At 38.2% G+C, this 15000-nt stretch overlaps 2 protein-coding genes across 11 annotated transcripts in view; one reads left to right on the forward strand and one right to left on the reverse strand.

The window, feature by feature from the left end:
- LOC117962508 (filamin-A-interacting protein 1-like) overlaps positions 1 to 4454 on the reverse strand; it is a 60291-nt gene extending 55837 nt beyond the window's left edge. Inside the window, exon 1 of one of the 2 annotated variants that reach the window (XM_034917841.2) lies at positions 4355 to 4454. Coding sequence is in view for 1 of the 2 variants with exons in the window: in XM_059023520.1 (XP_058879503.1) it covers positions 420 to 467 (48 nt within the window). In the remaining variant the exon portion in view is untranslated. Of the gene's footprint in view, positions 1 to 419; positions 534 to 4354 lie in introns of those variants that run through there. The other variant, XM_059023520.1, reaches the window with a different exon arrangement.
- Positions 1904 to 15000, forward strand: part of senp6a (SUMO specific peptidase 6a) — a 50556-nt gene continuing 37459 nt past the window's right edge. The window contains exons 1-3 of one of the 9 annotated variants that reach the window (XM_059023530.1): positions 1904 to 2765; positions 13879 to 14014; positions 14159 to 14298. In XM_059023530.1, coding sequence (XP_058879513.1) covers positions 13919 to 14014; positions 14159 to 14298 — 236 coding nt within the window. In that variant the 5' untranslated portion in view covers positions 1904 to 2765; positions 13879 to 13918. Of the gene's footprint in view, positions 2766 to 13878; positions 14015 to 14108; positions 14299 to 15000 lie in introns of all 9 variants that reach the window. The other 8 variants (XM_059023523.1, XM_059023526.1, XM_059023522.1 and 5 more) reach the window with 8 other exon arrangements.

Below are 15000 nucleotides of genomic sequence, written 5' to 3' on the forward strand. Positions count from 1 at the left end.
CTGGATAAGGGCGTCTGCTAAGAAAGAAATAATAATAATAATAAATAATAAAGCAAAATAATTAAGAAATACTAAAAATTAACCATAGATGAGGAAAACCTTCAGCAGATGGAGGTCAGAATGAAAGAAAGTGCAAAGTTGAGCAGAGACACAACCAAGCAACACTGTAAATTGAACTCTTTTAATTCAGGCTCATGAATTAAATTATACAGCATTAACCAATAAAGCAATATCTCACCCCAGCTTCTTTCTGACATAAAAATTTAAACCAAGAAAGTAAACTGCAGATTAAAAGCAGAAAGTCGTCCCCCCCCATCACCTCACCTCCCCTCCCCTCCCCAAGATTGTAGGTATACATGAGTATATTGAATCAGAAATCTGCTGCCAAAATGTACAGTAAATAATAGAAAGTTTCTTACCAAAGTCACAGCTACAGTTTTCCATACATTTCTTGGCATATTAAGCATCCATACAGTAAAGGGTCAAGAAGTAATGGTATAAAACTTTCAATTCTTATCTGAATTACAACCAACCTAAGATATACATGTCACTGGTGTTATCACTCAAAGAGTAATATGCTAAATGTCTTCCTAGCTGTCTCACAAGTTTAACTTTTATCAGATAAGTACATTAAAGCAAGGGCTATTCAGCTTGTAGTGAGGACAGCACTGCCTCTAAACGGTCTAGAAAGCTCAAGACTATACTGAATACTATACACGATAACACACCATACACACCCCTCAGTGGGAGGAAATATCTGCATTGAAGAAATGTCTGCATTCAATTATATTTCAGCAATCACTGCATTGCCCCTTAGATTATGCAACATGTTCATACACACGTGTGTCTAATTGTTGGATTCAATCCATAAGCAAACGAATGCGAATTATTCCAATAAGCAATGCAACAGAAGAGGGTTGTGTTCTTTGGTCTCTTTAGATCCACCAGGACCATCCAGCGCCACACATTATAAGAAGCGACATTGAAACTTGTTTTAGAAAAGGGAAACAAAGGAATTGTTCATTTGCCATCCTTATTTCACATAATAAAGAATTGCATACAGAATTCAACACTTAAGTTTTGAACTAAGCAAAACCGTACAGATGTAGTTGTTGCTTTTAATTAAAATATCATATTATAAAGGGTAAGTATCATATTGTATGTACCTTTCCCTTGACTCTGTATGTTTCCACTTCAGTTTCTAGGTTGTTGCTTCAAGGTTGAGTATTACCTAGTTTTCAGTTACATTCAGTGCTACTCAGGTATAATTACTGTTTGCTATTCCAATCCACCCATAGGCACATCCTCCCAGTGATGTAACCCAAAACAACTCATTCACAATCCGATTTCAACGTTTTCCATTGAAATATACATTGCTTCCAAGCATTGTTACATATGAATAAAAGGAGAATCACTGAGGGCAGTTTTCTCAATGACTATAACAGCCTTTATTTTGTGTTTAGCAATATAATTGAGTGGGTTGTCATTTATTTAAAGATTTATGGTTGGTTTTACAGACCGTAACTAGCAGAAATCTTGTTAAATTGGGTAAGGTAGTCCAGGTTTAGTGCTTCAGGTCCAGTGAAACCAGCCCTTACTTTTCACCTGTTCTAAATCTCTTGTTTGTTGACATATTGCTGTGTGCTCTATTGACAATTATTTGTATTCTGTTTTTATTTTATTCTTTATATTAAAGAAGCTAACAAAACAGTTTAGAACAGTTTGATAAAAACAACATGAATTCAGTCCTTAAAACCACTACAGCTCTGGAAATCCTTCTCTCTAATGTCGCCACCTGGTGTCACGATTTTGACAAGTCGTGACTGTTCTGAGCGGTTCTATGACCTGCTGGCGTCCTGAGCAGTGTAACCAGGTTAAAAAACAAGACACTGTAGACATAGTAATACAGAATACTGTTTATTATTGTGTTTACTGTAATTACAAAACGTTTTCAAATAGTAATAAACCGTAATCACATTAATGACTTTGAATGCCATACTATCTATAGCTTATTTTATTGAAAATGGTTTAAAAATGTATTTATTTTATTTTTTAAACAGTTTACACTTGTTCCTTACCGGTGATAGTGATATATTTTTTTCTTGTTGAGCTGCAGTATACAGACGCGATTAATATGAAAGAATGCTGTTCAACTGAATAAAGTTTTAACTGCGACCAATACTCAGTTTAGACTGAGGCCTATGCTAACGCAACAAACTGCATCCGGGGGCTTGATTTGAGAAAGTAATCCAGAGGAAGACTGGTTGTTCTGGGATTGGGAGACGCCCGTAGCACAAGCAGTGGTTTAGTCAGAGGGTGACAGTTTAGCTACTTGGACGATATGGCCCCGGAGTTAGATTGAGCCTCTCCACTTCAAAATTTAAACCGAACACATCTGAATTTTGAGAAAAGCAACTGATGTCCTGGGAGACAGACCGTCCGAGACCTAACCGAACACAAGCCAGGACTGAACACATTAACACAGTGGTAATACAAGAAAGCAGTACTGGGGGCACTGTCGCTGTCACTGTCAGTCGTCTTTTCTTGTGCTTAATATTATAAATATGTCAATATAGTGACAAAATACCAGTCAAGAAGCCCGGGTCGCGCTGGTGTCGGACAGATTAAAAAAAAAAAAAAAGAACCATCACAAACCAGCTCCGCCGACGAGAGCAACGAGACGGGATTTGGTACCAGAATCACTGCACCGACACAACTAAATGGACTAATAATATGGCCCACAAACAAAGCCTCTTTTTTTAAAGGTAGGCCTGTACCGATTTATTTACTGTATTATTTCGAAAATAAACACATGCAGACTGAGCGTAAAATATTTGTCTAAGCGCACAGTAGAGTTTTGGATTCGTTTTTGGCTGTATTTGGAAGAGGCTCTTCTGCAGTAGAAAGAATAGGCCTAGTGATAGTGGGGCGCATTTCCCATTATAGCTTAAACAAATATGAAATGTTATGGTCATGTTTATGATGACAACTGGGAGTTTAATTAAATGTTAACATTGCGGATTTTTTTATTTGAGTACCGTAAAACGCTTAGAACGATTTATACAATGTTATAAACTTTAGATCCAAATAGTTTCAAATGTAAATTAATCTAGAAAATAATACAATTTGGTAACACCTGACATATGTCTACATGGTATGTAATTAAAAGTGCATCACATTGCAATAAACAAATGCGAGGGATGAAATTGAAGACAGTTACAATTGTTTTTTGTGTGTGAGGGAGTATTTAAATGTTTTAAGAAGTCGATAAATTTTCGTATTCATGCACGATCTGCTGTACTTGTACAAAACAATGTGGAGCATGTATTTCTTAAATTAGCGAATAATGTTAATATAACTAAGTAAACGTGTATATTTAAACTGTGGATATACAGTAAGTGTATCATATATAGTAGCTAATGTAAACATTTCTGAAAGATACTTCTTCTCTGAAATAAATCTACCTGTGATTGAAGCGGCTTATGATCGGAGATTCTGACCAAGATTGTATACAGTCGTAGACAGTATCGATACACTCCACTTAATGTACCGGTCAGGTAATTCAAGAGAACATGTGAAATACAAGCATTCAGTTAACATTAGCCACTAATTAATATAACAGGCCACAATACACAATGTCTAATAGTTTAATAAACCATATTTATAAAAATAAAATTAAAATAAAAGCGCTTAAGTAATTTCTAGTATGTGTTCAGGACAAAAGTAGTGGTACCTTTACATTGCATATCTCAATTGATTGAAAACCATTACACAGTAATTAAGCCGCATTATAAAGCCAATAGCCAGAAAAGAGGTACTTTAGTTAATGTATATCCAGTACTAAGGACATTTGCATAAAGCATTTTCAGTTTTCTGTGGATGGAGTCATTATTTTAATTTGAAGTTCAGTATCTGAGAAATGAGTATCTGTGGCATAGTTTTATACCCACAAATTCTTTTGAGAACCAAATGAGGCTTCTTGAGATATCTGGTGTGCAGATATTGGTAATTGGTAGTGCTGCACAAACCGATTCAGCTTGAGCTCTCCACAGAAATCAGATGCTGAGGACAATCAGGTGAAGGTCATTGGTGTTGATTGGATTGCATTTTTCTAAGTTGATCTAAAAATAATTTCAATAAATCTGTTATCTAAAATTCATAGAATGCACATAGTGTGCATTCATAAGTTTTACATTTAAAAGCAGTTGGAGATTTTTTACCGCATGTTTACATCATCTAACTAGCCAACAGAAAAAAAACAGAATCTTCATTTCACTAACTGCATACATTATAGCTTAAAATCATACCAAACAAAGTAGTGTTAACTGTGTAGAATTAACCAAATGTGACTCACCTAAATATCACTTTTAAGTAAAGCCTGGATTGAGTTCTCTTTTAAGTTCATTGTTACCATTTTCTGCTTCTTCGGTGTGGGGTTTGATTTAAAAAAGTACACAAATGAGCCCTGCTTGCCCTAATTGTGGTAAACAGTGAGTAAGTCTACATAAGCGTTTCTATGGTAACTTAATATGCAGGCAGAGCATAAGCAGGATAATCAACAAAACTGTATTCCTCTTAATTAGAGAAAATTGGAATAGCAGGTTCTTGCTGATATAAATTATGCTTGACAGTTTCTCCAGCAATACAAAAAAACAGTGTTGTTTACAGCCGCGTGTACGTCATTGCTCAAAGGGTAATTCAGATTGTAAAAAAAACCAACAAAACAGCCAATTGACAGTTTGTAGTAGGCAGCAGGGCCCATGGCCATTCCTGTCCATTGTCCAAGAAAAGACTAACTGAAAGCAAGCCTGGTAATGTATTTGTATGCAGGTGGCAAAGCATGCCTCTTCCTCTTGGCTGATGGCACAGGCTTGTTTGAGTTTATTTCAAGTACTCACTGAACCTTTTCACCTAGAGGTTTCAGTTATTCTTGTTATGCATGGACATAGTCTAAAAATGTAGACCTATTTTTTTCTTATTTGACAGGGCTTATAAACACGGTGTGCATTTTAAATAACACCCAAAATAAACCATAGAGAGCAATTTGGGTGGGGTGCCTTAATCAGAAAATGATACAAAGTGACTCTAAACAGAAGAATACTGTACATTAATTAGAGTGCCCCTGTTTTTTTTAAACCCTAAACCCCCCCCCCCCCCCTTATTTTTGCACCCACTTATTAATAATCAATAGCCTTATTTAGTCATAGGAAAGAATAGGTTTAATGCTAGTGTATTTTAAAGCCATCAGTACAAGTTATCTAGTCCCCCTTTTAAAAAAACAAATACATTTAAAAATAAAAACCTCCTGTACAGTTTCATAACTGGGCTAATTGTTCTTAAATTCTATGACTACCCAAGCAATTGAGTAAGAATTCTATGAGGATTTTTACCTTCATGTTATTTAATATAAGCCAATCAGTCTGGGAGCATGCAGGCTGTAGTTCACAAACACAAAAGGATACAGTATCTTGTGATCCATTTGGGGTAGCCATAGGCAGATTACTAATTTGTCAGTAAGTTTCCCTATAAGGGATGCTGATATGGAAAATGACCACTTTTTATTTTATTCCTTGGGGTTAGTATTAAAAACTAGGGACCAGGACCAGTAAAAAAAAATGAGCAGGCCTAGACTGCTACTATTGAACATATTTAAAAAATAAACTTTAGAACACATGTGCAGGTCATTGTGGATCCTTCACTTAAAGCCTGTACAGTACTGTATCTTGTAAAATACATTTTTGGATGGCAGTACAGTATGATTTCCCAACATTGCAGTTGGATAATGCTTCTGAAAAGCTACAGCAGAGAATCATCAATGTGCCCTTCGAAACTGACCACCTTAGATTGTCTTAACCCTGCAATGCCCAAGCATTTTTAAAAACTACCTTATTTGTGTAACTAGGTTCCGTTTCTTGTACAAAACACAATAAATTGTTTTCCTGTCCGGCATCACATAACGTACTGCATATGAAAATGTCTGTCTTGAGAGGCTGGATATAAAAAAAGGATAATATAGAGGGGTGGCTAAGCATTGTTTCATATGGGATGCAGAAACGGGCACATTACAGGATAATTGCACTCTTATGAGGAATAGGCCTATATTTCATGGAACAATGCTATTTTTTTATTTTCTTTTACCACAATTGAGAAATCCCACTGTTTTGCATCCTAAACAATGCAGTGTACAATGGTATGCTAACATATCACTATATCACTGTATAAATAATAATTATAACATACAAATGGTAGAGTATTGGATTTGAAAATGCTAAATATCAGTAATGTGATAAAATCAAACCTGTTTCTGCATGGAAAACTGTATGTCTATCGTTAGTTTTGCTGAGGCCGTAAGATTTGCCATTTAAGTCTCTCAGGATATGCAGCATCAGCCATACCCTGCTGAGCCACTACACTGCTGCATTTACTCTGTATAATCTGGTGTGAAGTGTATACCTGCTTGCAGTATACTTGTAACTGAAATACCAGGACTTTGTGGATATCAAAAACAGGTATGCAAAGATACAGACTACAGCTGTGGCCAAAAGTTTTGCATCACCTAGAATTTTAGGATTGAGACAAAAAAAGAAAAACACACACATACAGTCACCTCCAAAATTATTGGCACCCTTGATAAAGATGAGCAAAAAGACTGTATAAAATAAATAATACCAGTACTGAGCTATATTGTAATTTTCCAACATGTGGAATATATTTGACTTTATTAATGATTCAATGGAATCAACCAAAATTACATATTTCTCAAATTATAAATTTATTTCCAAAAAAAAAAAAATGTAGTGTCACAATTATTGGCACCCTTGTTTTCAGTACTTTGTGCACCCTCACCTTTTAAGGATAACGGCACTGAGTCTTTTTTTTATGTTTAATGAGATTGGAGAACACATTGGGAGGGATCTTAGACCATTCCTCCATACAGAATCTTTCCAGATCCTTGATATCCTTCGGTCTGCACTTATGGACTGCCCTCTTCAATTGAAACCACAGGTGTTCAATGGGGTTCAAGTCCAGAGACTGAGATGGCCATTGCAAAATGTTGATTTTGTGGTCAATTAACCATTTCTTTGTGGATTTTTATGTGTGCTTGGGGTCATTGTCTTGCTGGAAGATCCACTTGCGGCCAAGTTTCAGCCTCCTGGTTTCCAAATAGCCTATTGGCATGGAGGTGGTGGCTAATTGTAGATTTGGAGACTTGGTGACCCCAATATACAACCAAGTTTTGTAATGCTCTAACTGTGGCCCTTGGATTTTCCTTTGCCTCCCGAACCGTCTGCCTCACTATGCGTGGGGGCAAGATACACTTGTGTCCCCTACCAGGCAAGTTTACCACTGTTCCAGTGGTTTTAAACTTCTTAATTATTGCCCTAATAGTGGTAAGTGGTATATTTAGTTTTTTAGCTATTGTTTTGTACCCATTGCCTGATTTAATGAAGGTCAACAACCATTTGTCTCTTTTCATTTGTGAGTTCTTTGCCTTTCCCCATGGTGATGGATGACAAATGGATTTCATATGCGTGTTACCTCATTTTTATACCCCAGTGAAACAGGAAGCCATGGAAGGCCACTATACAGTTCCTTAAGACTGAGATGAACTTAAAGAAGTAGAATGTTAATGCAGTTTTAATTTTGTTTGATAAAATTTATAAGAATCTTTAGGGGTGCCAATAATTCTGACACCTATCTTTTTGAGAACAAATTTTATTACTTGTTAATAAAAATGTTTTCTCTGAGCAATTGTATTAGAATAAAAGAATATGGTTTTCCCATATATTTGAGCATAAAATATAGCTCATTACCTGTGTTGTTTATTTTATACAGCCTTTTTTGCTCATCTTTATCCAGGGTAACAATAATTTTGGAGGCGACTGTATATATACAGTGCCCTCCATAGCTATTGGGACAGTGAAGTCAAAATTGCTAATTTTGCTGTACACTCAAGCAATATTAAAATATGAGGCAAAAGTACAGAATGTCACCTTTTATTTCTGGTGGTTTCAAGACATACATGTTTTACCAACTACGAATAACAGCACTTTTAGAGTTCCATCTCCCCATTTTATGTGAGCATAAGTATTAGGACATTTGGCTAACAGGCGTTTCTAATTGATCAGGTGTTTCCTGTTGTGCTGATCAGAGGTTTTCATCTTGCAGTGTAGCCTTTGTAATTCTGCTGCCAAAGTCTTCTGTGAACAGTAGATTGTGACACTTTCACCCCAGCATTCTGGAGGTTGTTGGTGATTTCACTGACACTTATTTTAGGGTTGTTTTTCACAACTCTGGTCATTTTTCTGTCATCAACTGCTGTTGTTTTCCTTGGCCGACCTGGTCGTTGCGGATTGCTGAAGACACCAGTGGTTTCTTTCTTTTTCAGGACATTCCAAACTGTTAATTTGGCTATGCCCAACTTTTGTGCTATGGTTCTAATTGAATTCCTCTTTTCTTTTAGCATCCAAATCGCTTGCTTTTCTTTCATAGACAGCTCCCTGGTCTTCATGTTGGATTATGCCTACTGACACCAAGTGCAGACTCCAAAGGCAAAAGCAAAGGATAGAACTGAGACTACACATTTACAGCTCATTTATGTGTGAACAATCAGTGCAACAGGAAACACCTGATCAATTAGAAACGCCTGTTAGCCAAATGTCCTAATACTTATGCTCACATACAATGGGGGGATGGAACTCTGAAAGTGCTGTTATTCTTAGTTGGTAAAACATATATGTGTTGAAACAGCCAGAAATAAAAGGTGACATTCTGTACTTTTGCCTCATATTCATCTTTTAATCGTATTTTCATATTGCTTGAGTGTACAGCAAAAATAGCAATTTTGACTTCGCTGTCCCAATACTTATGTAGGGCACTTATATATACAGTGCCGTGAAAAAGTATTTGCCCTCTGTCTGATTTTCTGCATTTTTTCATGTTTTTGACACTGAATGTCATCAGATCTTCAACCAAAACCTAATATTAGATAAAAGTACTTGAAATGTATTTGCTTACGATTGTAAGTCGCCCTGGATAAGGGCGTCTGCTAAGAAATAAATAATAATAATAATAATAAAAGGGACCCTGAGTGAACAAACACAAAAATTTGATACATATTTCATTTATTTATTAAAGAAAGTTATGCAAAACCCAATGCCACCGTGTGAAAAAATAATCGCCCGCTTAGACTCAATAACTGGTTACGCCACCTTTAGCAGCAATAACTGCAACCAAACGCTTCCTGTAGTTATTGATTAGTCTCTCACAGCGCCGTGGAGGAATTTTGGCCCACTCCTTCATGCAGAACTGCTTCAACTCAGTGACATTTGTGGGTTTTCGAGCATGAACTGCTCATTTCATTGCCTGGTCTGGACTTTGACTAGGCCAATCCAAAACTTAAAATTTCTTGTTCTTCAACCATTCTGATGTAGACTTGCTTGTGTGTTTCGGATCATTGTCTTGCTGTATGACCCAGCTGCGCTTCAGCTTCAGCTCACGGATGGATGGCCTGACATTCTCCTGTAGAATTCTCCGATACAGAGTAGAATTCATGGTTCCTTCAATGATGGCAAGGGGTCCCCAAACCATGACACTACCACCACCATCCTTGACCATTGGTATGAGGTTCTTACTGTGGAATGCAGTGTTTGGTTTTCGCCAGACATAACGGGGCCCATGTTGGCCAAAAAGTTCCACTTTTGACTCATCTGTCCATAGAACATTGTTCCAGAACTCTTGAGGATCATCCAGGTGCTTTTTGGCAAACTTGAGACAGGCATTCATGTTGTTCTTAGTGAGCAATGGTTTCCGCCTTGCTACTCTGCCATGAATCCCATTTCTGCCCAGTGTCTTTCTGATGGTGGAGTCATGAACACTGACCTTAGCTGAGGCGAGAGAGGCCTGGAGATCCCTGGATGTTGTTCTAGGGTTCTTTGTGACTTCCTGGACGATTTTACGCCTTGCTCTTGGAGAGATTTTGGCAGGACGGCCACTCCTGGGAAGATTCACTACTGTCCCAAACTTTCTCCATTTGGACAATATGGCTCTGACTGTGGTTCGGTGGAGCCCCAGAGCCTTAGAAATGGCTTTGTAACCCTTTCCAGACTGATAGGCATCAACAACTTTTTTTCCGGAGGTCATCAGGAATTTCTTTTGTTCGTGGCATGATGTGCCTCTAGAACCTGTGTGCTGACAACTTCACTCTGATGGTAAGGGCCAAAGTTAGTCAGATTTATATTGGGCAGGGCTGGCCCAAATCAGGCCTGGTTGTTAACCAAAGTACTCAAACAGCTGACCCTAATTATCCCTTTAATTGTGTTCAGTTAACTTGGGGGGGGGCAATAACTTTTTCACACCTGAAGATTGCATGTTTGATTACCGTGCACACCAAACAAATGAAAGAAGCACCACACTTTGGTGTCATTTTTTCTCTCAGACTCCCTCTATATACTACTACAACCCACAAAAAAATCTGACCAAATACAATGTGAAAAATGTGCAAAAATGCAGAAAATCAGACGGGGGCAAATACTTTTTCACAGCACTGTATGTGTGTGTGTGTGTGTGTGTGTGTGTGTGTGTGTATATATATATATATATATATATATATATATATATATATATATATATACAGTACTGTGCAAAAGTTTTAGGCAGGTGTGAAAAAATGCTATAAAGTAAGAATGCTTTCAAAAATAGACATGTTAATAGATTATATTTATCAATTAACTAAATGCAAAGTGAGTGAACAGAAGAAAAATCTAAATCAAATCCATATTTGGTGTGACCACCCTTTGCCTTCAAAACAGCATCAATTCTTCTAGGTACACTTGCACAAAGTCAGGGATTTTGTAGGCATATAGTCAGGTGTATGATTAAACAATTATACCAAACAGGTGCTAATGATCATCAATTCAATATGTAGGTTGAAACACAATCATTAACTGAAACAGAAACAGCTGTGTAGGACGAATAAAACTGGGTGAGGAACAGCCAAACTCAGCTAACAAGGTGAGGTTGCTGAAGACAGTTTACTGTCAAAAGTCATACACCATGGCAAGACTGAGCACAGCAACAAGACACAAGGTAGTTATACTGCATCAGCAAGGTCTCTCCCAGGCAGAAATTTCAAGGCAGACAGGGGTTTCCAGATATGCTGTCCAAGCTCTTTTGAAGAAGCACAAAGAAACGGGCAACGTTGAGGACCGTAGACACAGTGGTCGGCCAAGGAAACTTACTGCAGCAGATGAAAGACACATCATGCTTACTTCCCTTCGCAATCGGAAGATGTCCAGCAGTGCCATCAGCTCAGAATTGGCAGAAAACAGTGGGACCCTGGTACACCCATCTACTGTCCGGAGAAGTCTGGTCAGAAGTGGCCTTCATGGAAGACTTGCGGCCAAAAAGCCATACCTCCGACGTGGAAACAAGGCCAAGCGACTCAACTATGCACGAAAACACAGAAACTGGGGTGCAGAAAAATGGCAGCAGGTGCTCTGGACTGATGAGTCAAAATTTGAAATATTTGGCTGTAGCAGAAGGCAGTTTGTTCGCCGAAGGGCTGGAGAGCGGTACACGAATGAGTGTCTGCAGGCAACAGTGAAGCATGGTGGAGGTTCCTTGCAAGTATGGGGCTGCATTTCTGCAAATGGAGTTGGGGATTTGGTCAGAATTAATGGTCTCCTCAATGCTGAGAAGTACAGGCAGATACTTATCCATCATGTAATACCATCAGGGAGGCATCTGATTGGCCCCAAATTTATTCTGCAGCATGACAACGACCCCAAACATACAGCGAAAGTCATTAAGAACCATCTTCAGCGTAAAGAACAAGGAGTCCTGGAAGTGATGGTATGGCCCCCACAGAGCCCTGATCTCAATATCATCGGGTCTGTCTGGGATTACATGAAGAGAGAGAAGCAACTGAGGCTGCCTAAATCCACAGAAGAACTGTGTTTAGTTCTCCAAGATGTTTGGGCCAACCTACCTGCCGAGTTCCTTCAAAAACTGTGTGCAAGTGTACCTAGAAGAATTGATGCTGTTTTGAAGGCAAAGGGTGGTCACACCAAATATTGATTTGATGTAGATTTTTCTTCTGTTCACTCACTTTGCATTTTGTTAATTGATAAATATAAACTATTAACATGTCTATTTTTGAAAGCATTCTTACTTTACAGCATTTTTTCACACCTGCCTAAAACTTTTGCACAGTACTGTATATATATAAACTGAGTGTACAAAACATTAGGAACACCTGCTCTTTCCATGAAATAGACTGACAAGGTGAATCCAGGTGAAAACTATGATCCCTTATTGATGTAACCTGTTAAATCCACTTCAATCAGTGTAGATGAAGGGGAGACAGGTTGAAGAAGGAGTTTTAAGCATTGACACAACTGAGACATGGATTGTGTACTGTATGTGCGCCATTCAGAGGGTAAATGGGCAAGACAAAAGATTTAAGTGCCTTTGAACGGGGTATGGTAGTAGGTGCCAGGCGCACCGGTTTGAGTGTGTCAAGAACTGCAACGCTGCTGGGTTTTTCACGCTCAGCAGTTTCCCGTGTGTATCAAGGATGGTCCACCACCCAAAGGACATCCAGCCAACGGCAGGCCAGTGGTCGAAAACGGCTCATTGATGAAAGAGACCAAAGGAGGCTGACACGAATTGTGCAGAGCAACAGACGGGCTACATTTAGTCAACTGACAGTCCAGTACAACATTGGTGCCGAAAAGACCCATAAAAGAATGCACAACTCGTCGTACCTTGACACGAATGGGGTATGGCAGCCGACGACCTAACAGAGTTCCACTTCTTTCAGCAAAACACAAGAAACTGCGGTTGCAGTGGGCTAAGGAACGAAAACACTGGACACTGGAGGATTGGAAAAACATTGGCTGGTCTGATGAATCCCGGTTCCTGCTGTTTCACGCTGATGGGAGGACTAGGGTATGGAGAAAACCACATGAGTACATGCATCCATCATGCCACGTGTAAACATTGCAGGCTGGTGGTGGTGGTGTGATGGTGTGGGGTGTGTTTACATGGCACACATTGGGCCCCTTGATAAAAGTGGAGCAACGTTTGAATGACACAGGATATCTGAACATCATTGCCAATCAGGTGCATCCCTTTATGGCAGCAGTGTATCCATCTGCTAATGGATTTTTTCAGCAGGATAATGCCCCATGCCACAAGGCTAGGATTGTCCAGGAATGGTTCCACGAACATGACAGTGAATTCAGCTTACTGCAGTGGCCTGCCCAGTCACCAGATCTTAATCCAATTGAGCATCTGTGGTATGAGATGGAACAAGCTATTCGAGGTAGAGATCCACTACCAGCCAACTTGACACAACTGTGGGAAGCATTGGAGTCAACATGGGCCAGCATCCCTGTGGAACACTTTCGACACCTTGTAGAGTCCATGCCCTGACGAATTGAGGCTGTTCTGAGGGCAAAAGGGGGTGCAACTCAATATTAGAAAGGTGTTCCTAATGTTTTGTACACTCAGTGTATATATATATATGTATATTTTATTTAACATCATATACAGTCGAAGAAACTACAAAATGATATCCCAAGTGTCTACCAGAAGCCTAAAAGTAGTACAATATTTCATGTTAGATTTTGAAATTTTTAGATTTGTGAGTTTTTCATGAAGTATATGGGAAAACTACAAAGCTGTATGTAATTCAATATGTTAACAGTATTTGTCAGGTTTAATTCCACTTTATGAAGCAAAATGAGTTAATTCTATAGGGTGATGCAAAACTGGTGGCCATAGCTGTACATGAGCTTGATAAACACATTCCCTTTTCATTCAAACACCGTAGATGTTTATACTGTATTCAATTAAAATGCCTTCTATTTTCAGAGGTTATTGCGTACACAAAAACACAATTGATACAGTTGTAATGCTGACTATTAATTGTGTTTTTCTGAACTACAGTGAAGCAAACTTGTTGAGTATGGATGACAGCAGTGGGATGGACAACCCACAAGGGAAGAAGGTAAGACAATTAAGCAGTCAAATCGGTTTTGTCACCAGGTGTTCCTTATTCCTTTTTTTAACCAGGATGTTTTTTTTTTTTTTTTTTTTTAAAGTAAGCAAAGTGATGGCTGGAGCTTCTGGATAATTCGTCTTTTCTTTCCAGTGCCAGCAGCCTTCTTACCTGAAATCTTTTTGCAATTCTGAGTCTCTGAAGACATATGAAAGAAGAGCCACTAAGCATTTAAGATCTCTCAAAGGAAATGCCCTTGGTCTAAACATGCTAGGACCTGGCAAGAAACTTGGGTAGAGTATTGATATGCATTTTATTTATTTATTTATTTATTTATTTTCAATAGAAATCGCAGGTAGGAGAGGTTGCTTATTTGTTGTTTTTTCTAATATGGTTTCTTTTAGACCTTCTTCATGCTGACCTTTAGTATTTCAAGTTTAATTATGTTATAACTGCTATGTTGCTCACTAAAGTCAGTTAGACAGAATATTTGGGAAAATAATGAAGATTTAAAGTGTTCCCCCCTGGTATATGAGTCCATCCAGATTTCATGATCCACAATACAGGTAAAACAATCGGTTCAAACCATTCAATTGCTTAGTTAATTTAATTAGTAACTCTCATATTTGTAGCTTCCAGGATATGTCTCGTTGAGCTTGGGTTAAACTCATATGTATACCCTGTTTATGCAAAATTCCATGTGTGTATGTTTACGTGTGTGTGTGTGTATATTTACATGTGTGTGTTTATATGTACAGGGGTGTACAATTTTTGAAAAAAACTTGTTGTCGAAGGGACAAAATGCTAGAAAAATACTTACCCTTCTTAAAAATCTATTTGCCCCCTCCTCGTCGCACAAAACGAAAAAGCTATATGATTTAATTTCCATTTAACAGAATGTTATTGTTAAACTACGTATTTGGAGTACAATAGCGTTCAACACCATTGTCAATGTGTATAAGTGGATCACAATATTATTGAACTAGTTTTAAATT

The sequence above is a fragment of the Acipenser ruthenus genome, chromosome 5 (assembly GCF_902713425.1).
Source record: "Acipenser ruthenus chromosome 5, fAciRut3.2 maternal haplotype, whole genome shotgun sequence".
NCBI classification, from domain to species: Eukaryota; Metazoa; Chordata; class Actinopteri; order Acipenseriformes; family Acipenseridae; genus Acipenser; species Acipenser ruthenus.